Genomic DNA, 26400 nt, shown 5'->3' with positions numbered 1-26400 from the left:
AACCGATGAGATTTTGCAAATTTTATGCGTTTTTTTTTTTTAAAAAGTTATCAAGCTCTTAAAAAATCACCCGATATTATTCAGAACGGATCATTATAGCATATAACTGCCATACAAACTGACTAAGAGTATTATACATACATAGCTTTAGTGCAATCAAAGTTAACGTTTTTTCTTGTTTTTATGTTAAAGATGTTTGCATATTAAAACTTACGAAGTAAACTTTTACATACATTTTCAGGTCAGCATTATAACGAAAATCGTCGCGTATTAACATCAAGACTATATTTTGAAGAGTCAAGTTACTGATCTAATTGCTTGCGGAAGTTTATATTACTACACAAATTAGAACAGCTGAAGAAAACAAACTATCTCAATGTACAAACTATAATCGTCAGTTGTACCTTCAATACTTACGCACTTGTACTTATTGTACTGCTGATTCGATAAACAAGGAATACAAGCAAAAGAATGTAAAATTCATTAAATTACAAAAAGTGAGATATCAAACACAGAAGTTCATTGGCTAGCAACTTGAATGAAATACATTGTTATATGTAAATAATAACACTCAGGGAAATAAAGATCGCTATTTAAGCTGATTTGTCGTTGACTTTATATAACTTCTTCAGTTGATAGAGAGAGAAATTTGTTGATTTATTTGCTGAGTTAATGCAGCAACAGCAGCGTCCAAGAACTAAATCAAAGAATCTTGTGGTATAAAATGTAATATCTGGGTTGCCTTCAAAGGTATAGTGACTAGTATAGATGTGTAAAAATTTAAAGCAAGTACGACCTGTAATCTGAAATATTTGTTTCAAACTGATAGGGAATTACAGAAATTAATGGTAATTGCAAAGATTCACATCCAAAAATACAGGAATATTTTAAAATGTATAAATTTAATTTTTTTCTGAAAAAATGTTCATGACTTCTGCAACAACGTCACCTATATTAAGAGTATTCCGTAAATTTTTTATCATTACATTTATCTTGTTGCAAATAATACACAAATATAAAAGGTGATTGAAAGAATTAAGCAATATACATCAACGCTTAATCATATAGAAAGCATCATATTTTAAATTTTAAAATCTTCGCATTTTCAATATTAGTTTTTCAATCATAATCAACGCCCACTGCAATAAAATGGTTGGTACGCAAGAACAAACTTTGAAGTCCCACTCAGGAAGTAATCTAACGCACATACTCAACCATCACGACATAACTGCAGTAGATAAGATAATCACAAATACTGTTGAAGGTACAATTACCGATACATCCATTGGGAACAATGTTACTAATCATTCAACGAATGAAGTTGTCAATCATAATAGTGACTTTATAACAGACATCTCTCATGCAAGAAAAACAATCACTTATGCAGATACCACTGTAACCGTGATAAAGAACGCTAACGAAAATGTCATCTCGAAAATTGATTTCTGTTCGCGGATCCAATCACAAAAACAATATATTCATAACTGTGGCAACAGTGATACTTGTTACAAGCAAAATATTGTTCGACAAACAAAAGTGTTCCAAGAAGATTCCACCGATACTATCAATGGGTTATCTGCCCAATTTCAAATATCTCTGCCTGGACAAATGGATAAAAACATCAGTCCTGACGAACAACTTAGTATTGATAATGAAGAAAAAGGAAAGATTGATGCAGTTGACAAGAGTTGGTATTCCTCTAAATCTCTTACGGGTGAGTTTCCGGATACATTTTTTTATACATAGCGCAGTCGTTATCAAGTTAATAAAGTTTTTAAATGTAATGGAAGAAATTAAAATTTGAAATTAAAACAAATAGTAACTACAAATATTTATGTAAAATTCTGTTTATAATATACTCCAATTTCTATTAAGCTAATACCGTTTGATAATGAAGCTTTTTATTTTCAATATAGCGCATAATACATATAATATACTATACATCATATATAACATCAGTGTGATACTTACCTGTGCTAAGATATGTTGTTTATTTGAATACTCTATAATAAAAAAATTAGTTTGGAAGAAATTACATTTATCTATGGATATGTACGGTCGAGCTTTTAAGCATCGATCAAGATACATATATGTATATAACGAATACATTTTTTAAGCATAAAAAATATACGTGTATGTAATTAAGAGAAAATTTAAATTTCCATTAAGCAAATATATTATTATATAAAGGTTATTCCATCCCAAATTTGCATTAAAAAATTTGATTCTCGCAAAACATTTTTTGTGCTCTTTGAAGCATATGTTATACAATTATTTTTTATACCGATGCGATATGCAATTTTCAAAATTTCTAAAACTTTTACGCATACAAAGAAAAGTACAAAACTTTAAATTAAAAAAGGTGAAAATACTAAGAAAATTTTTTATAAAATGGCACAGAGAAAGTGTGCACAAATTTAATAAAAATGCAACTAGGGAAGATTTAAGTTTGTCGACTATCCATCGACATCCGAGAAAATTATAATAAAATCAGCATAAATAAAACAAATTATTATGTAGGAATAAATGTATAATAATAATTCTTACTGCCGAATGACATAGTATTGCTAGTCGAAATCTTCTCGCTTTTATATTATTACTTTTCAATATTTTCAATTGCAATATAACAAAGAAACCCAAGTTTTTCAGTTAACTCACAATTTTCACCAATATATTCGCCATAAATGCATGAGCAAAAAAATTTCCGGAATAACATTCAATGATTCATGTTTAATGTCTTCGATTGACTCAAAACGGTTTTCCCAGAGCTGTCGTTTAGATTGAATGAATAGCCACACGTAGAAGTTGCACCGAGCTGAATCAGGTGACAAACTAACGAAGAATCATTAAGTGTGCGACGGTGCATTATCGTGGTGCAAAAACAAAAAGTTTTCGGCACATAATTTCGGCCTTTTTTTACGAATAGCTGCGCTGAAACGACGCAATACACTCAAATAGTATTCCTTGTTTACAGCTTGGTTGGTAGGAAGGATGTATGTACTTTATGTACATACTTCAGAAATAAAAGCGTATACTGAAGACTAATCTTTATTTTGATGTGACATATGACACAGATGTCACTGATGATTTAATGACACTTTGTCGAAACGTTTCACTCATCATAAATATCGCCGAATGCACTTTATGTTTTTCAGAAATAAAAGCGTATACTGAAGACTAATCTTTATTTTGATGTGACATTTGACATAGATGTCACTGACAGTTAGGGTAAAGACTGATCTGATTTTTCTACAGTTTTAGCACCGGAACATAATATTATTGGGAAAAAATATCTTTACTTTCAGTAACATATGTATCTTACAAATTGAACTCAGCAGTAAGTTTCGACTACTATTGCTGAAGAGCTGCACTTCAAACGCACAGTTTGCCGAAAGTTTTATCTTGTTGTTGTTGTTCTAACGGTTATCTGATCTCCATTAGGATGGTGAGGGTTATCTAGGTTGACGTCGACGTCATGTAACGGGAGGCCAAAGCAAGGTGCTGTTTCTACGGGGTCGGATTTATGGGAAAGGGGTGTTAGATAAGACTTATTGCCCGCCGGACATATGTTGGATATTTCGGGGTCTATTCTGGATAAATAAAAGTTTAACTAGCTACAATATCCAGAACGAAGCTGCGCAAGGGTCACTCCCGTTTCCCGCGGCAACTCGAGCTTTTCGTCTGCAATGGGGGCTGGTTTGACTCCAGGCACGCCATACAATGGAGAGGAGTCGGTAAAGGTGTTGAGGGCTCCGTTGCGAATAGCGGTCACTGCTTGTCGGAAGTTCGTTTCGTCCGAATATCTGCAAAAACACCCCAGCAGGAACTGTCTGGAGAGGAGCTTATTATGCTTCCTAACTGGGACAATAAGCATCTTACTATGTAGGTGTTCAATGGGAGACATCAAAAGGCATCCTGCCGTAGTCCGGAGTGCAGTGTTCTGAAGCTTCTTCGACTGCGTTAGTTGAGGACCGGCCGACCGATTACCTTGTAAGTTGCCAACAACGTTTCTTTGACCTTTCCCCATATGCTGGCGGCTAGCGACTTGAGGATTTTACTGCGGCTCTGTATCTCTCTATGTGTCTTAAGGCTTGAGCAGGTCTTGAGATGGCTCCATCCCTTGCATGCATTGCACCTAACTGACATGGCGTCTGGATGGAGCCTTTTGGCGCAAGCGCAGCAAAAAAATTCTTCCGGACTCGAGTTGGAATCCAAACGGGATTAGATCGCCGAAAAAACATCCCATAAAACCCGGAAAATTCCGGTGCGCAGAACCGGCTTTCGTAGGAACTGAGTTGTATCTTATTGTCTTGGTTTTATTAGTGCATGATTTTTATATTGTGTACTCCGATTTAGGCCAAGTAATATGGGAATTCACTTACCCAATAACGAAGCATATATCCTTAAATCAAATGGTGTTTGATTTGTATATTGTAAAGTACAAGCCCGAGAGAATTGTGTTATATAAGAAATTTGCGTGGTTGTAATCCGATTTCACCATTTTCGCTTTGTAACATTAGGTTTCCAGGATAATATTATCCCCCCTCTTTGGATGAAACTGCTGGAATATGACAACTAAATCAACTCGAATTAGATATATTTGATATAAACTCTACCAAAGGGGTTAATTACACAAGCATATTAGGTATATGATAATATGAGGATAAGAGCAAGATCGAAAAACTAACTTTACAACTGATATAAAATAAAAATAAGTATATACAGACCAATACATATTAATCGATAATAGTAAGAAACATAAATAATTGTAAAGTGAAAAAAACAAAACAATTTAGAAAGGGCTAAGTTCGGAATTTTGCATTAGGCGAATTGCAATCAAATTTGTTATATTATTAAGTTATATCATATGTCAAAGATTAACTTACCTTCATTAACACATTTTGCTTAACATTTATGTTAGAATCAAGCTTCAATATATATTAGGGTGGTGCAAAACTCCGTATTTTTTGCTACGAAAATATCTTGTTGGAAATTTACTGCCTATGCCTATGCGATTAAGTTAAGCGTTTACAAAATATCCATTGTCAAATATTAACAAAACAAAAATAATAACAATAAAAAAAAATATAAATAAAAAAGAGATATTTTTGCAGAGCATCTAATATTTTTTTCTTTCAGAGCACCTACCACCCATATATGTATTACTTATAACGAAGTTCGTTAGTCTAGCAGACTTTATGCCCAATATGTCAGTTAGTGTGCTCATAAAATTCCCTCCGTATTTTTATATCACATCTCACAGATTAATTGATATTTTCGGTTCTTTTCTAAAAATTTTCAAACAACAGATGACATTCCCTTATGCAGTTAACTGTACATATTTATAACTCTATTTTTTTTTACTGGCGTAGAAACCGCTCACGCGGTTAAAATCGAGTTAACAACAGAGCGCCAGTCGTTTCAATATCATCGGCATACGCCAGCAGCTGTACACTCTTCTGCAGCGCGAATTATTTTCTCCAGAAGCAGGTTGAAGAAGTCGCACGATAGGTAGTCGCCCTGTCTGAAACCTCGTTTGGTATGGAGCGGCTCGGAGAGGTACTTCCCGATCCTGACGGAGCTTTCGGTGTTGCTCAACGTCAGTTTACACAGCCGTATTAGTTTTGCGGGGATACCGAATTCCGACATCGCGGCATAAAGGCAGCTCCTTTTCGTGCTGTCGAAAGCAGCTTTGAAATCGACGAAGAGGTGGTATGTGTCGATTCTCCTTTCACGGGTCTTTTCCAAGATTTGGCGCATGGTGAATATCTGGTCAGTTGTAGATTTTCCAGGCCAAAAGCCAGACCGATAAGGTCCAATCAGTCTGTTGACGGTGTAGTATATTAGTAGCTCTGTTATGACACTTTAAATGTTATTGATTAACGGCTTTTTGTGGATGTGGTTATTTTCTGATAACGCCAAGCAACATATAGTACATACATATATTTTTAGTTTAAAAAATATATATATGGTGATAATCTGAATCGGCTTAGTCTTGTATGTCTGGCTGTCCGTCCGTCTGTCTGTATATATAGTGACCGGTTCTTCAGTTTATGGAATACAGATGCATAATTTTGCAGTGGTCCTTTTCTACCGAAGCCCTAATCGCCGGAATCGGACCATAATAACACATATCTGCTATATAAACTAAACGATGAAATACATGTTCTTGTGTAGAAAACTTCTCCATTTGAATAGACATCTGTACTAAATTTGGCAATATCTATTTTTTTTAGATCAGATCTCTAAGCATATACATACGTAGCTGTCATACAAACTAATCGATCAAAAAACAATATTTTTATTGGACGTGATATCTTCACCAAATTTCGCAGGGAAAAAAGTTACGATCTTCGAAGAAGTTTCTACCATACAAATTGGCCGACCAAAATCAAGATAAATATATTTTTGAACCTTTTTATGCGATAAAGCTGCACCTGAAAATTGAATACTATACTCGTATAGCTTCAATGGAATATATGTGAAATAAACTCTTTGCATATGAGAGCATTAGGAAGATGAGGAGAGTAGGAAGTCAGTATATTAAGGATATGAAGTTAATGTCAAAGTCTAGACCAATTTCATTCGTTTAACTACACTATTTTTAAGAAAATTTGTCCACTTAACCTATCTAATGGGTTTAAAGTATACGATATTTCGATATTCTTATTGCGGGTATATGATAGTATAACACTACGAGAAATATTAACGCAATTTAATCTGTTATTGACACAAGGGTACTTTATTGTTAAAAAAAGACTTCCACAGCATTTCTGTAATATATCTCATGTATTATAATATGTGATCCATGGGCTCTAGAGTGTTTAAACAATTCTAAAGAGTGGAAATGGTCAGATTATGTCTATTTACAAAACAAACCTTCTCAAGAAAGAATACATGTAAACCATGATTGATCAGTGTTAGAAAGGTATGTTTAGAAAGGTATGTTTTTTTTAATTACATACATTTTAATTGTGTTTGGGCTTTGCATGTTGCAACACTGAATTCAGTTACAATAGGGCAGGAATCTTTTGCATCTCAGTTTGCAAAATTATGTAATTGAAAATATTTACCATCAACAATGAACGTCTTTGTTTTGTGGTTTCTGTGCAAACCTTGCAAAGGTCATTAACTCACAGCTGATCGGTGAATAAAAACATTGTGTGTAAACAAAATTTTCGCACAAATTGGAAGGTAGGAAATATTTTTATGCGGCATTTCAGTTAATAACAATTTTCTTTTGGAAATCGAAAGTGATGATGACGCAGTGGATTCAGTTTTAGATGAATTGGCTGACAATATATCTGTTGATGTGGAATGTCGCCGAGAAGTTTACAGCACAATACCTAAGTCAGACATTTGGCGCAATAATATTTTGACAACACTGAACGAAGACTGATTCTGCCAAATGTTAAGAGTAGACAGAGACCAATATATGATGCTAGTTGGTTTAATAAAAAATGATGCGGAATTCAACAAAGCGCAATCATGTAAGCAATTTTCTGTCGAATAGCAATTAGCAATCACACTGTTTCGATTGGGTACGTCGGGAGAAAGCGCAATATGTAGAAATATAGCGACAATTTTCGGATTGGGAGATGGCGAAATGATATCGATAATAACAAAAAGAATCTTTAGAGTGTTCTTGCGTCACCAATCTATTTATGTGACAACGCTGTATTCACTGATTATAAGCAACCCGTTTCCCAGAATCCTGTCATTCTATCCTTTTTCTACAAACCGTTGTACCGAACGGACATGTTCACGGATAACCTTTCACCTTGTAAAATAATATTTAAGTATTTCTAAATAAACTGTAAATAAAGCAATAAACTTTCAAAGCTGGTAACCCCGAACATGTGACACGAATCTACAGATGGAACAGCAAGGAGAAAGCACCACACAGACATCTCCGCCCGCGAGCGTACGCAGGCGCCTCTAGGCGTTCTGGCCAGATCAGCAATCGAAGTGCATTAGCCCGCCTAATATGAACGACACAAACATTGGGTCTTATTTTTTGTCTCTGGAAATGTGATTCGCAGCTACAGGTGTGTCCCACGACGCACGAAAATACAATCTGGTCGTGGCACAAATTCCACCAAGCAAGCTAATGAAGTTGAAGGCTTTAATCGATTCTACTCATTACGACTATATCAAATGCAAACTTACAGCTCAATTCGTGGATAGCCAACAACGACGCGTACAACGCGTTCTTTCCGATATGCCATTAGGTGACTTAAGGGGCTATACCAGTGTGACACTTTCAAAAAAATTTCTTTTTTTTTTCTTTTCGATAGTTTATATATTCAAAAATAACCTGTGAAATCGGCAAGGTCGTATCTTGAATAGTTTTTGAATAGCAGCGTTCTAAACAGCGACCGCTCAGAGGTGCAAACATATACTATAAGTGAAACTTTAAACGCGTTTTTCTCGAAACGACATTTTTCAAAATTGCTGACATCATAACTCAACGAGAAATTGACCGATCGACTTCAACTTAAACTGGATATAATTGAATACATTTGCTATACAATGGACTACGATCTTTTTGATTGGTTAAAAACTGTCAATTTTGTATTAAAAAGCGACCATTTTTTTCGTAAAAAATTTCAAAATTACGCCATTTTCTTAATTGATATTTCGTAAAGTTTGAAAGATCGTAGTTCATTCTTCTTCTTCTTAATTGGCGTAGACACCGCTTACGCGATTATAGCCGAGTTAACAACAGCGCGTCAGTCGTTTCTTCTTTTCGCTACGTGGCGCCAATTGGATATTCCAAGCGAAGCCAGGTCCTTCTCCACTTGGTCCTTCCAACGGAGTGGAGGTCTTCCTCTTCCTCTGCTTCCCCCGGCGGGTACTGCGTCGAATACTTTCAGAGCTGGAGTGTTTTAATCCATCCGGACAACATGACTTAGTCAGCGTAGCCGTTGTCTTTTAATTCGCTGAACTATGTCAATGTCGTCGTATATCTCGTAACGCTCATCGTTCCATCGAATGCGATATTCGCCGTGGCCAATGCGCAAAGGACCATAAATCTTTCGCAGAATTTTTCTCTCGAAAACTCGTAACGTCGACTCATCGGTTGCTGTCATCGCCCAAGCCTCTGCACCATATAGCAGGACGGGAATTATGAGCGACTTATAGAGTTTAGCTTTTGTTCGTCGAGAGAGGTCTTTACTTTTCAATTGCCTACTCAGTCCGAAGTAGCACCTGTTGGCAAGAGCAATCCTGCGTTGGTTTTCCAGGGTGACATTATTAGTGGTGTTAATGCTGGTTCCTAAATAGACGAAATTATCTACAACTTCAAAGTTATGACTGTCAACAGTGACGTGAGAGCCAAGTCGCGAGTGCGACGACTGCTTGTTTGATGACAGGAGATATTTCGTTTTGCCCTCGTTCACTACCAGACCCATTTTCTGTGCTTCTTTGTCCAGCCTGGAGAAAGCAGAAATAACGGCGCGGGTTTTGAGCCCGATGATATCAATATCGTCGGCATACGACAGCAGCTGTACACTCTTATAGAAGATTGTACCTTCTCTGTTTAGTTCTGCAGCTCGAACTATTTTCTCCAGAAGCAGGTTGAAGAAGTCGCACGATAGGGAGTTGCCTTGTCTGAAACCTCGTTTGATATCGAACGGCTCGGAGAGGTCCTTCCCGATCCTGACGGAGCTTTCGGTGTTGCTCAACGTCAGTTTACACAGCCGTATTAGTTTGCGGGGATACCAAATTCAGACATCGCGGCATAAAGGCAGCTCCTTTTCGTGCTGTCGAAAGCAGCTTTGAAATCGACGAAGAGGTGGTGTGTGTCGATTCTCTTTTCACGGGTCTAAGGCCACACTGATAAGGTCCAATCAGTTTGTTGACGGTGGGCTTTAATATTTCACACAATACGCTCGGTAGAACCTTATATGCGATGTTGAGGAGGCTAATCCCACGCTAGTTGGCGCAGATTGTGGGGTCTCCGTTTTTATGGATTGGGCATAGCACACTTAAATTCCAATCGTTGGGCATGCTTTCGTCCGACCATATTCTACAAAGAAGCTGATGCATGCTCCCTATTAGTTCTTCGCCGCCGTGTTAGAATAGCTCGGCCGGCAATCCGTCGGCCCCTGCCGCTTTGTTGTTCTTGAGGCGGGCAATTGCTGTTCGAACTTCTTCATGGTCGGGTAATGGAACGTCTGCTCCATCGCCATCGATTGGGGAATCGGGTTCACCTTCAGCTGGTGTTGTGCGTTCACAGCCATTCAGAAAGCTGGAGAAGTGTTCCCTCCATAATTTAACTATGCTCTGGGCATCAGTGACTAGATCACCTTTGGGGGTTCTACAAGAGTATCCTCCGGTCTTGAAATCTTCTGTAAGCCGCCGCATTTTTTCGTAGAATTTCCGAGCATTACCCCATTCGGCCAGCTTATCAAGCTCTTCGTACTCACGCATTTCGGCCTCTTTCTTCTTCTGTCTGCAAATGCGTCTCGCTTCCCTCTTCAACTCTCGGTATCTATCCCATCCCGCACGTGTAGTGGTCGATCGTAACGTTGCGAGGTAGGCAGCCTGTTTTCTTCTCCGCTGCGACACGGCACTCTTCGTCGTACCAGCTGTTCTTTTGCTCTTTCCGGAAAACCAATGGTTTCGGTTGCAGCTGTACGTGGAATTTGAAATGCCGTCCCACAGTTCCCTTTATACCGAGTTGTTGACTAGTGCTCTCAGAGAGCAGGAGTGCAAGCCGAGTAGAAAATCGTTCGGCTGTCTGTTGTGATTGCAGCTTCTCGACGTCGAACCTTCCTTGTGTTTGTTGGCGTGCGTTTTTTGCTGCACAGAGGCGAGTGCGAATCTTAGCTGCAACAAAATAGTGGTCCGAGTCGATGTTAGGACCTCGGAGCGCCCGCACATCTAAAACACTGGAGACGTGTCTTCCATCTATCACAACATGATCGATCTGGTTGGTAGTTTTTCGATCCGGAGACAGCCAGGTAGCTTGATGAATCTTCTTATGCTGGAATCTAGTACCACAGATAACCATATTTCGGGCCCCTGCGAAGTCAATTAGCCTCAACCCATTTGGGGATGTTTCGTCGTGGAGGCTGAATTTACTGACCGTAGTGCCAAATATATCTTCTTTGCCCACCCTGGCGTTAAAGTCGCCAAGCACGATTTTGACATCGTGGCGGGGGCAGCTCTCATAAGCTCGCTCCAAGCGCTCATAGTAGGCATCTTTGGTCACATCGTCCTTCTCTTCCGTCGGGGCGTGGGCGCAAATCAGCAATATGTTGAAGAACCTCGCTTTGATGCGGATTGTGGCTAGACGTTCATTCACCGGAGTGAATGATAGTACTCTGCGACGGAGTCTCTCTCCCACCACGAATCCAACACCAAACTTGCGCTTCTTTATATGGCCACTGTAGTAAATGTCACAAGGACCTAATCGTCTCTGTCCTTGTCCCGTCCATCGCATTTCTTGGACGGCGGTGATGTCAGCCTTTAATTTTGCGAGGACATCAACCAGCTGGGCAGCGGCACCTTCCCAATTAAGGGTCCGGACATTTCAGGTGCATGCCCTCAAATCGTAGTCCTTATTCCGTTTGCCATGCCATGTCGTCATCAAAAGGGGGGTCTCTCATCCGAGGCTGTTTAAACTGTTTCATTGGTATTGTTTTTTACGTGGCGGGTCCCAAGCCCAGCGCACAACCCTATGTAGGGAATGTTTCGCCTTCTCACTTTAGCTCGCCTTCGAACGGATGTTCTTAGGCTACCCAGAGGATACTTGGTCAAAGACCGGAAGTAGTGAGCTGCTTGAGCCATATGTAAAAGAATCGTTTCTGGCCACTCCCAAGTGAATGGCGATCAGAGAACTTTCCTCACTTGCGTGAACTTCTACACATGACTCTATCCTCCTTCATTATATAGAAAATATATTTGAGCTTAATAAACATTTTGAATTTTGTGGTTTCAGCGACTCATTCGACCGGAATCATACCAGCAGCTGAAGCCCTTTTTTTCGGCACTTCCGCAGACAACACAAAACTCCGTTATTTTTCCACATTTTTGTAAAAAAAAAATTTAATATAGCTAAAAATATACTTTATTACGTCCATAGAACGTCGAAACATTAAATCTATTACTTTTTTTAAAAAAAATTAACGAAAATCGCCTACTTTTTCATGCGTCACACTGGTATAGCCCCTTAAAAACAAGTCAATTGTTCAACGAAATGCGCCAGGTGGTCGACACAGCACTTTGCGAAAAAGTAATCATCGACCTCTGGGCTTGCGTCTACCTCCTTACGCTCAAGATGCTGTGAGCGCATCAAAGGGTGACGTAGCAGATAAAGTTGCTTTGCAGACGCCATCGCGGACTCCATGAATTTTCGACAAATTAGCATGGTAGGTAACTAAGCACCGGCAACAGGCACCCCCACGCAAACTAATAATGAGTTGACCACGCTATAGGAATTAAGAAAGGCCTAACTAACGAGGCAAAATCGAATTCATAAAAACGCCCCGATCACAAAGTCGCAGCCGAAGCAGACAGAGACAAGAACGAAACACATACCAAGACTGCGCAAGCGAATTATGCTGGTATCACCGTAAATTTTGGGGCCAACGCTCGAACTTGTAGGAAACCCTGTTCTTATAATAACAGGCAAAAAGCGAATGACTATCCGAAACTGGAACTCCTGCAATCATACACCGCTTGAAACTCTTCGACGGACTTTTTCAATACAATTTTGTAATAGACTCCGCGGCAAACGCATCGGTAATTCCCAAAACCAATCGAAACAACAACATGAAGCCATCAACCGTTAAACGGCACCCTAATTACCGTATATGGCGAGGTACTTCCTGAAATAAATTTAAGTTTAGGGCGAGAATTCCTTTGGAACTTCCTCATCGCCGACATTACGAGTGGATTTATTGGAGCCGACTTTATAAGTCTGGGCTGATGGTTGACTTAAAAAAATACAATTAGTCGGCAACATAACTTCAGTGACATCGCCTGGGAAAATCGTAAGTAACAATAAATTATCAATAAAACACACGTCATGCGCATATGTAAGCCTATTCAAGAGTTTAGCAATTTAACACGCGTGGCACAACACGAAAACCCAGCCGTATCCTCAGTCGTTCATCACATCGAATCTCGCGGCCCACCTCTATTTGCACGACCAAGACGCCTTTCACCAGAAAAACTGGCAGCGGCTAAAGCATAATTGGGCCAGCCCTCTTCAAATGGTAATGAAAGCAGACGGTACCTGGCGACCATGTGGAGATTTCAGGGCACTCAACAGTGTAACAGTTCCAGGCCGATATGCAATTCAATATCTGCAGAACTTTCTTTTGGCCTCTTCGCATTTATGTTTATGCCTTTCAGTCTTCGCAACGCAGCGCAGACACTACAAGACGCATACACGATGCCTACTAGGACTAGATTTTGTATTTCCATACATAGATGACATCTGTGTAGCATCATATAGATTGTGACTATAAACGAGTAGTTCGACATGTTGTGGTTGGAAACCCTGGAAGCTGGAATGATGCCCATATATATCGAAATAGCTCTCTCTTTAAGCAAAATGAGCACTATCTTTCTTCACAGCAATGGATTGCTGGGGATTCGGCAAACCATTTGTCTGGAACGTTAATAAACCCCTACAGAAGCAACGGAAGACAGTTGAATAGAAACGCCTAAGTTGTGTTTAATTTACGGCACAGCAAATACCGCATTAGAGTAGAGCATTGTTTTGGGCTTTTGAAAGAAAGCTTTGGAAGCCTAAAGTAGCTAAGGATGCGTCTGTCTAACAAAAAAAAAGAAAACAGAAATTAAGCTGCGATAGGTTTCTTGTCTGCTGTATTCTACACAACATTTTAATTATAATGGTTCCACTTCGTTCGATCATGAAAACTAGGGCTGATAGAGACAAACTGATTACAGATTTGAATTCAGCGCGCCCAAATTTACTAGAATCAGTTGATAAATTTTTAATGCGAAATTTTTTTTCGGGTCATTAGTTAGGTGGAGGGTATAAAAAAGCTATATCATGAAATTCATTTATTATTGGTGAGTTTATTTTAGTTTTACTTTCAAATTGTAAACAAAGCTGCGAACATAAATTGTATGCACGGTAAGCGATATTTATTGTTAATCAGTCATTTATTCAATTAATTTTTTTTGTCGATGCGCACACATACATTCATCATGCCTTACCGTATATCGATTACAGGTAGAGACAGAGAAAAATAATAGAAGAAATATGCAACTGAGTAGAATATGAAATGTAACTAATACTACAAATTTTAATTTAATTGAAGTTGACGATAATGTTTATACTGAAATACCGCCTAATTTTGATAACTTTCATTTTAGTTCTATGAACTTGGTTTCTAGGTTTATTATGTATAATGAGCATAATATACTTTCTTGTCTTGTGGTAATACTAAGTCTAAGGCTGAACCCACACCGGGTTAGTCAAAACAGTTTTTCTTGTCTCATACGCAACTGCCCATAGCTTTATATGTGACAACCCACACCGAACAAGACGAAACGAAAACGCATGTTCGTGCTTTGACTTGCTTGAAGAGCTGTTGTCGAACTTCTTATGTATTTTCATACATCCAACGCACACCAAATTCGACAAAACCGTCTTTGTTGTTGATCCATACATGCTGAGCTACGGCGCAACACACACCGAATGGAACAGACAATGCACGACAGAAAACAAGCTTCGTTGCTTATAGCTGAACCGTTGGTTTTCATAGTCAAAATTACGCATTTTCTTTGTGCTTTTATTCTGCATACAAGTCGTTAAAATGAACATTGACATTGACTAATACATCATTACAAAACCGACGACATCTTTGCAAGAACTGATTCGCTTGCTTCTTGTTTCGTTGTATTTCAATGCACACCAAGCGAGACAAAAAGACAAAATGTCGCATTGTGTTTCGCTTGGTGTGGGTTAGAGCACAAGATGTTTTTGTGTTTTATTAGTCAAAGACGTTTTTGACTAATCCGGTGTGGGCTCAGCCTAATAGGGCAATTCTGTAAGCAGTCTCTAGTCACTATTTGAGACATTTTGAGGTAAAGTCTCAAGTTGTGACTATTTACAACACAGTCTTTAGTCACAAAATATTGTCTCAAATTTGTAAGCTGATAGTTAGCAGGTCACAAAACTTAAAAAACTCTTGGTTGTCATATTGAATATACTGAATAGAGATCATCATAGATATTAATCGACTGCAATTTTTTCATATTATGTAAGCAACTCAAATACGAAGAAGTTAAATTCCATTCAGTAAAATGCAATTTGGTAAAATATATTATTGGGAGAACATTGATGCTGTTCTGTTGTGTTTATTTATATCTTCGGCCTATGCAAAGATATGTATGTTTACGATGCATTATTATTAGCTGTAGAAATTTGTCTCGATGCATATTGTTTGTTTACAGCTGCATGCGTTTTGAGTTGAGTGGATGAGTGTTATAAGGGATGTTATGTGCCTTGTTATGGGGAAAAGTCTGTTAAAATGAAATGCCAGCTGATGCTGTTGCATGATCATTATTTTTAATTAGTACTATTATTGATGAATTGAAAAATAAAATAGAACACGAAAAAAGGATGATGCGTTCAAAAATGAGGAAGTTATTGTTGACGAAAAACTTTAAAGTTTAACGGTTGATTCCAAAAGTAGGGAACTACTTCAAAATCATAGAAAGTTATCCGGATAACGTCTTTTTAGCCATTTTCGAATGTCGTGCGACTCCCTTATGGTTATATAAAGTAAATTCGTGAATTTATAAAAAACAAACATAAATTTTTCCACAGGAATTGAAAGTAGCCATTCAACCATTTTGGACTAGCAATCGGCACGGTCGTATTAAATACTGTTTAGAAAACTACTTATACTATGTTACCTTGTGGAGGTTGGGAAACACCACTCAAACAATCAGGCAATTAAGCGACCAAGAAATATTATCTGTAGGTCATATGTGACGATAAATTTCGTTTTTTGGATGTATTTATTGGCTACCCAGGAAGTTGCCATGACGCGAAAGTTTGGAAAAATAGCCCAATATGATATTCAAAGCTGTCACTACTGGCCAAGTTGAGTTGGCTGAGAATGCAGTTATTTTAGGCGACTCTGCTTACCCTATCTCAAAGTTCCTTATGACTCCATATAGAGACAACGAAATCCTCAACCAGGAACAGAGAACTTTTAATTATTATCTTTGCTCAACATGAGTCCATATAGAGCAGACTTTCGGTATTTTTAAAGAAAAATTTAAAATTTTAAACATCCATTATATTATTACACAATTTTATTATGAACTAGCTGACTTCGTTCTTCCTAATTAAATAGCAATAAAGTCCTGTAAAAAAGATTTTTTGTTATAACATATTTTATAGTCGGGGAAAAAAATTCTCCTGAACAGAACCGTCAGCCTGGTGATAAGGCGTTGTGAATAAGAAATATAATTAAATAAAACATATATATATATAAGCATTTAAAAATAAGTAATCGCTTTATTGTTAATCCTGTGAATTATAATTATTAACAAAAATCAGTTTTATTTTCATTGTAGTGCTCTGTGATATACGATGTTTTTGGTTTGACTACCTGGCGCATAGACAAACAAATCTAATGATTTTCCAACACGGGAACAGACGACATTGACCATGTGAGAAACATGGGCTTACCAGATTAATACCACAAACACTTAATGATTGCCCCTGCGACTAGTTAATGGTCATAGCAAAAGCAAGCCGAACTGTAGTCGTTTAAGGGGGGAGCCTGCTTTAGAAGCTTCAAAAAATCGATTTTTTTGCTTAAATCTCTTTAAAAATGATCTAAGAATCCCCCAGTTATAGATGGAAATTCGAAATATTTTCGAAGCCAGAAGGAAAGTAGTGACCGAGCGTCTAGCAGATATATTAGCGATCGGGCAGAAATCGAAAACTTTGACGCGCGATTTCTAGGTTTTTTTATTTCTACGATTTTCCTTAAATTTTATTATATTTGGCATTATATTATTTTCTATTTAAACTAAAACAAAACTTCTAAACAAACTAAGAAAAGTCAAGTTTGTAATTATTTTTTAACAACATATCTACAACCTTGCTTCCGCCGTTTTCCAATAGATGCCTCTAGGGTCAAACACTGGTCGATTAAATCGTTTTATATCGATCTTGGATATTCGTGTCAACATTCTTCTTCTTAATTGGCGTAGACACCGCTTACGCGATTATAGCCGAGTTAACAACAGCGCGCCAGTCGTTTCTTCTTTTCGCTACGTGGCGCCAATTGAATATTCCAAGCGAAGCCAGGTCCTTCTCCACTTGGTCCTTCCAACGGAGTGGAGGTCTTCCTCTTCCTCTGCTTCCCCCGGCGGGTACTGCGTCGAATACTTTCAGAGCTGGAGTGTTTTCATCCATCCGGACAACAACGTAGCCGCTGTCTTTTAATTCGCTGAACTATGTCAATGTCGTCATATATCGCGTACAGCTCATCGTTCCATCGAATGCGATATTCGCCGTGGCCAATGCGCAAAGGACCATAAGTCTTTCGCAGAATTTTCTCTCGAATACTCGTAACGTCGACTCATCGGTTGCTGTCATCGCCCAAGTCTCTGCACCAGCAGAGTTGTAGATTTTTTTGGTAAAAAACTACTTTTTTTCAATTTCTAAAAAAATTTTAGAATTTTAAACTTTTTTTTTTATTTTATTTTGTTTAACTAGAAGAGAGGTTACTAACAAATATGAATCTTTTTGAGTTTTTTGTTTCCGATAGAAATTGTGACCGACATCTTGCCCTCCGTCCGACAAATGCACATGCGAGATGCATCGGGCAATTGATTCCTAAAGCCAGAATATCAAAGATTTTTAATCCAAAAAATTTGTGAATGATGTTTAAATATATAATAAAATATATAATTTCGTTTTAATCAATTATTTCTTTCCCTCCCAAAAAAACCTTCAAACATCGGAATCATTATGATGCCGGGTATGAGAACGTCTTCTCCTTTATACTTTAATTTCAGTATAGTTGCTTCTATCACATTGTATACAAATTTTTTTATCGCTAACCGTGTGACATTGCAAAGACGTGGTTGGTTGATATTTCGCAACATTATAACTCATTTACTCAAGTCATTTACATCTATGTATTTTGCAGCCATAAGCTCGTTCGCTGAACCAATCATGGTTTCTGTACTTTTGAGAAACATTTGAAAACACCATCTGATTTTGTTCATCTTTTGATCGAGTTAACTGACAAACACTTTGAGGAAAGTTAACGCAGCCAGTTAGCATGTTTATAGTAAATTTGCCATCAATCAATCAATGTCAGGGAGTATGGAGTCATGTGTAGAACTTCACGCAAGTGAGGAAAGTTCTCTGATCGCCATTCACTTGGAAATAGCCAGAAACGATTCTTTTACATATGTTTCAAGCAGCTCACGACTTCCGGTTTTAGATCAAGTATCTTCTGGGTAGCCTAAGAACATCTGCTCGAAGGCGAGTAATAGTGAAAAGGCACGCGAAAGTTTGTTATGGGATTCGTGGTGGGACAGAGTCTCCGTTGCCGAGTACTATCAATCACTCCGGTGAATGAACGTCTAGTCACAATCCGCATCAAAGCGAAGTTCCTCAACATATCACTGATTTGCGCCCACCCTTCGACGGAAAAGAAGGACTATGTGACCAAGGATGCCTTCTATGAGCGCTTGGAGCGCACATATGGGAGCTGCCCCCGCCACGATGTCAAAATCGTGCTTGGCGACATTAACGCCAGGGTGGGCAAAGAAGGTATTTTTGGCACTACGGTCGGTAAATTCAGCCTCCGCAATGAAAAATCCCAAAATGGATCGAGGCTGATCGACTTCACCAGTGCCCGAAATATGGCTATCTGTAGAACTAGACTCCAGCATAAGAGAATTCATCAAGACACCTGATTGTCTCCGAATCGAAAAACCACCAGCTAGATCGATCATGTTGTGATAGACGGAAGACACGTCTCCATTGTTTTAGATGTGCGTGCGCTCCGAGGTCCTAACATCGACTCGGACCACTATCTTGTTGCAGCCAAGACTCGCAGCCTCCCTGTGCAGCAAAAACCTCACGTCAACAAACACAAGGAAGGTTCGACGTCGAGAAGCTGCAATCACAACAGACAGCCGAACGAATATCCACTAGGCTTGCACTCCTACTCTCTGAAAGCAATCGTCAACAACTAGGTATAAAGGAACTGTGGGACGGCATTTCAAACTCCTTACGTACAGCTGCAACCGAAACCATTGGTTGTCGGAAAGTGCAAAGAACAGCTGGTATGACGAGGAGTGCCGTGTCGAAGCGGAGAGAAAATAGGCTGTCTACCTCGAACGTTACGACCGATCACAACACGAGCGGGATGGGATAGATACCACGAGTTGAAGAGGGAAGCGAGACGCATTTGCAGACAGAAAAAGAAAGAGGCCGAAATGCGTGAGTATGAAGAGCTTGATAGGCCAGCTTATAGATAGACAGGGGTGATGCTCGAAAATTTTACGAAAAGATGCGGTGGATAACTGAAGGTTTTAAGACCTGAGCATACTCTTGTAGAACCCCCAAAGGTGATCTGGTGACCGATGCCCAGAGCATACTTAAATTATGGAGGGAACACCTTTCCAGCCTGCTGAATGGCAGTGAACGCACAACGCCAGGAGAAGGCGAACCCGATTCCCCAATCGATGACGATGGAGCAGACGTTCCATTGCCCGACCATGAAGAAGCTCGAATAGCAACTAACAGTCTGAAGAACCACATAGCAGCGAGTGCCAATGGATTACCGGCCGAGCTATTCCAACACGGCGACGAAGAACTAATACGGAGCATGCATCAGCTTCTTTGCAAAATATGGTCGGACGAAAGCATGCCCAACGATCGGAATTTAAGTGTGCTCTGCCCTATCCACTAAAAGGGAGACCCCGCTATCTGCGCCAACTACCGTGGGATATTGTGTATTGTGCGAAAGATTAAAGACCCAACAACCGACCAGACTTTTACCATGCGCCAAATATTGGAGAAGACCCGTGAAAGGAGAATCGACACACACCATCTCTTCGTCGATTTCAAAGGTGCTTTCGACAGCACGAAAAGGAGCTGCCTTTATGCCGCGATGTCTGAATTTGGTGTCCCCGCAAAACTAATACGGCTGTGTAAACTGACGTTCAGCAACTCCAAAAACTTCGTCAGGATGGGGAAGGACCTCTCCGAGCCGTTCGACACCAAACGAGGTCCCTATCGTGCGACTTCTTCAATCTGCTGCTCGAGAAAATAATTCGAGCTGACGTATGTTGATATCACTGGGCTCAACATACGCGCCGGTCCTGCAACTGCTACTAGCTCGTTTAACCTTCTTCGGGATTCAGTGTTATCATCTGTGTTTAGATCAGAGAGATAGTAGAGGATCCTATTTTAAAGGCGATATTAAAGATTTGTACTGAAATACATAGGAACATTGCTTGTTTTGCATTCAATCCGTTGGTCAAATTTAATGAGATGGTACAATGAGTTTCTACTGTTTTTCTGCATATCACTTTATTTTAAAGAATTGTGTCATGAATAGTGTTTCTATTAATGCCGTTAACTTGTGTGTCTTCGAATAGTTCGATCCAAGGTTTACATAGGTATATTATTTAATATGTGAGTAACGGATTTTTAATTATAATTAAAACATTAACCAAATAATTAATATATATAAACTAGAAAAAGGAAAAAATAGCCGCATTAAAGGACCGATAGAAGACCGGGACTATTCTACTCCGATCAATAACAATGCAGTTCTTCTTCTTCTTAATTGGCGTAGCGCTAGTCGTTTCTTCTTCTCGCTACGTGGCGCCAATTGGATATTCCAAGCGAAGCCAGGTCCTTCTCCACTTGGTCCTTCCAACGGAGTGGAGGTCTTCCTCTTCCTCTGCTTCCACCGGCGGGTACTGCGTCGAATACTTTCAGAGCTGGAGTGTTTTCGTCCATCCGGACAACATGACCTAGCCAGTATAGCCGCTGTCTTTTAATTCGCTGAACTATGTCAATGTCGTCGTATATCTCGCACAGCTCATCGTTCCATCGAATGCGATATTCGCCGTGGCCAATGGTCAAAGGACCATAAATCTTTCGTAGAACCTTTCTCTCGAAAACTCGTAACGTCGACTCATCGGTTGCTGTCATCGTCCAAGCCTCTGCACCATATAGCAGAACGGGAATTATAAGCGACTTATAGAATTTGGCTTTTGTTCGACGAGAGAGAACTTCACTTTTCAATTGCCTACTCAGTCCGAAGTAGCACCTGTTGGCAAGAGCAATCCTACGTTGGCTTTTCAGGTTGACATTGTTGGTGATGTTAATACTGGTTCCTAAATAGACGAAATTATCTACAACTTCAAAGTTATGATTGTCAACAGTGACGTGGAAGCCAAGTCGTTAGTGCGACGACTGTTTGTTTGATGACAGGAGATATTTCGTCTTGCCCTCGTTCACTACCAGACCCATTTTCTGTGCTTCCTTTTCCAGCCTGGAGAAAGCAGAACTAACGGCGCGGGTGTTGGGGTCGATGATATCAATATCATCGGCATACGCCAGCAGTTGTACACTCTTATAGAAGATGGTACCTTCCCTATTTAGATCTGCAGCTCGAACTATTTTCTCCAGAAGCAGGTTGAAGAAGTCGCACGATAGGGTGTCGCATTGTCTGAAACCTCGTTTGGTATCGAACGGCTCTCAGAGGTCCTTCCCGATCCTAACGGAGCTTTTCGTGTTGCTCAACGTCAGTTTACACAGCCGTATTAGTTTTGCGGGGTTACCAAAGTCAGACATCGCGAAATTTTGATTTGACGCATGGTGAATATCTGGTCGGTTGTTGATTTGCCAGGTCTAAGGCCACACTGATAAGGTCCAATAAATTTTTTGATGGTGGGCTTTAATCTTTTACACAATACGCTCGATAGAAGATTAGTTGCGATGATGAGGAGCCTTTTCCCAGGGTAGTTGGCGCAGATTGTGCGGTGTTCTTTTTTATGGATTGGGCAGAGCACACTTAAATTCCAATCGTTGGACATGCTTTCGTCCGACCATATTTTACCAAGAAGCTGATGCATGCTCCTTATTAGTTCTTCGCCGCCGTGTTTGAATAGCTCGGCCGGTAATCCATCGGCCCCCGCCGCTTTGTTGTTCTTGAGGCGGGCAATTGCTATTCGAACTTCTTCATGGTCGGGTAATGGAACGTCTGCTCCATCGTCATCGATTGGGGAATCCGGTTCTTCTTCTCCTGGTGTTGTGCGTTCACTGTCATTCAGCAGGCTGGAGAAGTGTTCCCTCCATAATTTAAGTATGCTCTGGGCATCAGTGACTAGATCACCTTTGGGGGTTCTACAAGAGTATGCTCCGGTCTTGAAACCTTCTGTAAGCCGCCGCATTTTTTCGTAGAATTTTCGAGCATTACCCCTATCGGCCAGCTTATCAAGCTTTTCGTACTCACGAATTTCAGCCTCTTTCTTCTTCTGTCTGCAAATACGTCTCGCTTCCCTCTTCAACTCTCGATATCGATCCCATCCCGCACGTGTTGTGGTCGGTCGTAGCATTGCGAGGCAGGCAGTCTGTTTTCTCTCCGCTGCGACACGGCACTCCTCGTCGTTCCAGCTGTTCTTTTGCACTTTCCGAAAACAAATGGTTTCGATTGCATCTGTACGTAAGGAGTTTGAAATGCCGTCCCACAGTTCCCTTATACCGAGTTGTTGACGAGTGCTCTCAGAGAGCAGGAGTGCAAGCCGAGTAGAAAACCGTTCGGCTGTCTGTTGTGATTGCAGCTTATCGAGGTTGAACCGTCCTTGTGTTTGTTAAAGTGCGTTTTGTGCTGCACAAAGGCGGTTGCGAATTTTGGCCTCAACAAGATAATGGCCTGAGTTGATGTTAGGACCTCTAAAACACTGGAGACGTGACTTCCGTCTATCACAACATGATCGATCTGGTTGGTGGTTTTTCGATCCGGAGACAGCCAGGTAGCTTGATGTATCTTCTTGTGCTGGAATCGAGTACCACAGATAACCATATTTCGGGTCCCGTGGAAGTCGATCAGCCTCAACCCGTTTGGGAATTTTTCGTCTTGGAGGCTGAATTTACCGACCGTAGTGCCAAATATACCTTCCTGGCCCACCCTGGCGTTAAAGTCGCCAAGCCCGATTTTGACATCGTGGCGCGCTCCAAGCGCTCATAGAAGGCATCTTAGGTCACTTCGTCTTTCTCTTCCGTCGGGGCGTGGGCGCAAATCAGCGATATGTTGAAAAACATCGCTTTGATGCGGATTGTGGGTAGAAGTTCATTCACTGGAGTGAATGATAGTACTTGGCGACGGAATCTCTCTCCCACCACGAATCCAACACCAAACTTGTGCTCCTTTATATGGCCACTGTAGTAAATTTCACAAGGACCGACTCGTCTCTGTCCTTGTCCCGTCCATCGCATTGCCTGAACGGCGGTGGACGTCAACCAGCTGGGCAGCGGCACCTTCCCAATTAAGGGTCCGGACATTTCAGGTGCATGTCCTCATTTCGTAGTCCTTATTTCGTTTTTCATGGTCGTCATCAAAAGGGGGTCTCTCATCCGAGGCTGTTTAAACTTTTTCATTGCGAGTGTTTTTTACGGGGCGGGTCCCAAACCCAGCGCACAACCCTATGTGGGGAATGTTTCGTCTTCTCACTTTAGCTCGCCTTCGAACGGATGTTCTTAGGCTACCCAGAGGATACTTGGTCAAAGGCCGGAAGTTGTGATCTGCTTGAGCCAAGTGTAAAAGAATCGTTTCTGGCCACTTCCAAGTGAATGGCGATCAGAAAACTTTCCTCACTTGCGTGAACTTCTACACATGACTCTCCTGCAGTTACTTTCCCATTATATGGTTACCCAATATTTTAAATTTCGTCTGTTTAGTATATATACATATCCGACTAAGTAACTTTATACGTACATACTTCTTTGAGCAAAAAACAGTAAGACTTCGTTCATAATTTGAAAATTATTTGCTGTTGTTTGCTTAACACCCAGAAGGTGTTCAGGTGAATACCGTGGGTGTGGCACGATATTGGAAAAACTCACGAAGAATCAATACAGTTTGCAACGGTGCATTATTGTTGTGCAAAAACCAAGAGTTATCGGCTCATAAATCCGGTCTCTTGCTACGTTTAGCCTCGCGCAAACACAACACTACTACAGTAATCCTTGTTTACAGTTTAAATGGTCGGAAGGAATTCGGAGCCCACCAGACTTCGATAACCGAAGAAAATTGTCAGCACAATCTTGATCTTTTATCTGTTTTGACCTGGTTTTTTCGACTTCGGCTCACATTTTCACGCTATATGGACGTCTGTTTCCGGGTCGTAAGCATAGATCCCAGACCTTTCGCTAGTAAAAATACGTTTCACGACATTCTGATAGTAAAAAGGTATTGTTTCACAGACGATAGCGCCACGCAGTTTTTCGAAAAAAATTAAATTTTGTAACCAATCGTATTTTCACTTTTCTTAGGCCCAAATAATATTTCAAAATGGTTTTCATTGATTCTTTCCATATATTTCAACGCTGCCAGTAAGATCTGATACACCAATTCCTTTATTTTATTGACGTGTTGATCATCCTACCCGCCGGGGGAAGCAGAGGAATAGGAAGAACTCCACTCCGTTGGAAGGACCAGGTGGAGAAGGACCTGGCTACGCTTGGAATATCCAATTGGCGCCCCATAGAGAAAAGAAGAAACGACTGGCGCGCTGTTGTTAACTCGGCTATAATCGCGTAAGCGGTGTCTACGCCAATTAAGAAGAAGAAGAAGTTGATCATTAGCTGATGCTGATGGCCTTCCTGGACATGGTTCGTCGTCAACGAGTTCTCGGCCCAGTGTGAATAATTTGTACCAATCAAAAAGACTTGCCCGGGACAGAAAGTTATCACCTAAAGTCTTTTCCAACATTTTGAACGTTTCGGCACCAGAAATTTGATTCCGCGAACAAAATTTTATGCATCTTCTTTGTTGAATAATTTCACTCCTCGTAATAAGAGCCGAGTGCACTTTATGTACTTCAGAAAGTCAAGCGTATACTAAACACTAATGATTATGTTGATGTGACATTTGGCAAGATGATAATGAAATCGTGTGAAACTAAAATTAGAAATTCGTATTATTTTTTCCCCCCGTATTACATATCTTTCATTCAGGGCGCTTTTTATGTGGCGGGTCAGAAACCCAGCGCACAATCCTGTGAAGGGGGTGTTTCGCCTTCTCACTTTAGCTCGCCTTTAAACGGATGTTCTTAGGCTACCCAGAGGATACTTGATCATAGGCCGGAAGTCGTGAGCTGTGGGAATCATATGTAAAAGAAGCGTTTCTGGCCACTCCCTAGTGAATGGCGCTTAGAGAACTTTCTAAACTTGCGTGAATCAAAAAATCAAAAAAGTTTACATACACCAATGATTATTTATATAAAACAATAGTAATTACAATTGTTTTACAGGTTTTTGGCCTACATATTGTTGCAATTATTGTCTCTAGACGTCGACACATGCTCCCCACTCGATTTCTAGTATTATTTCGGGATATTTTGACCCACTAAGTCGATAATCCAGTTTTTTGGCCATATTTTGAAGAAATTCGATATTTTCGAATACGGTTTTCCAAAAAGTTCCAGATATTTTGAATAGGATTAATGTCTAGTGATTACGGGACCTATGGAGCTATTTTTATTTCCATAACAACCCTGCAAATTAATTCCCGCGACGAGGGAATTTAAAAAAAAAAATATGTTTTATATCCGCGAACGCGCGAATGAAATGAGAATACGTGATTCTCGTGGATTGCCAGATACAAATCAATCTTTATTTCTGAAATAGTAATATTTATACATTTTGAACAGCAGAACGATAAGAGTTTTGTTTTCTTTGCAATTGTTATTGTTATGCCTTCTTGTGAGGGCGAGCGATATTGTTTTGATAAGAGTGGATTATTGGATTCAGAACGGAAAAAGCATTTCGAATTATTAAATAATCAAAAAGTTAATTAAGACTTTTAATTAATGATACCGTGTAATTGCAAAGTGCATAGATTCAATTTTATTTACAGTTACGGTAAGGTTGCTATGCGAAGGCTGTCGTTAACTCCACCCTTCCTAAAATGAATCGTCACCGATTCACTATTATTTTGAGTTAATTTATATATTTGATCCAATTGAGCATTATAAGTGATTTCTTGAAATTGCGTATTTTTGATTGGTTTGGGAATTTCGCGAGATTTTTTTAATTTTAATGTTAAGTAAGTTACGAAAATTATTCCCAAGATTAAAATTATGTACCAAAAAAATGAATGGACTGTGATGTTCTTGTCTTGTCTTATATTA

At 39.7% G+C, this 26400-nt stretch overlaps 1 protein-coding gene across 4 annotated transcripts in view; it reads left to right on the top strand.

Moving 5' to 3' along the window:
* The first annotated feature begins 235 nt into the window (after positions 1-235).
* The window catches only part of LOC120779448 (putative dual specificity tyrosine-phosphorylation-regulated kinase 3 homolog), a 200671-nt gene continuing 174506 nt past the window's right edge, over positions 236-26400 (top strand). Inside the window, exons 1-3 of one of the 4 annotated variants that reach the window (XM_040111699.1) lie at positions 236-848; positions 1116-1264; positions 1322-1714. In XM_040111699.1, the coding sequence (XP_039967633.1) occupies positions 1150-1264; positions 1322-1714 (508 nt within the window). In that variant the 5' untranslated portion in view covers positions 236-848; positions 1116-1149. Of the gene's footprint in view, positions 849-1115; positions 1715-26400 lie in introns of all 4 variants that reach the window. The other 3 variants (XM_040111697.1, XM_040111696.1, XM_040111695.1) reach the window with 3 other exon arrangements.

Source organism: Bactrocera tryoni, unplaced genomic scaffold, assembly GCF_016617805.1.
Source record: "Bactrocera tryoni isolate S06 unplaced genomic scaffold, CSIRO_BtryS06_freeze2 scaffold_11, whole genome shotgun sequence".
Classification (NCBI taxonomy): Eukaryota; Metazoa; Arthropoda; class Insecta; order Diptera; family Tephritidae; genus Bactrocera; species Bactrocera tryoni.
This window is presented reverse-complemented; position numbering and strand designations above follow the sequence as displayed.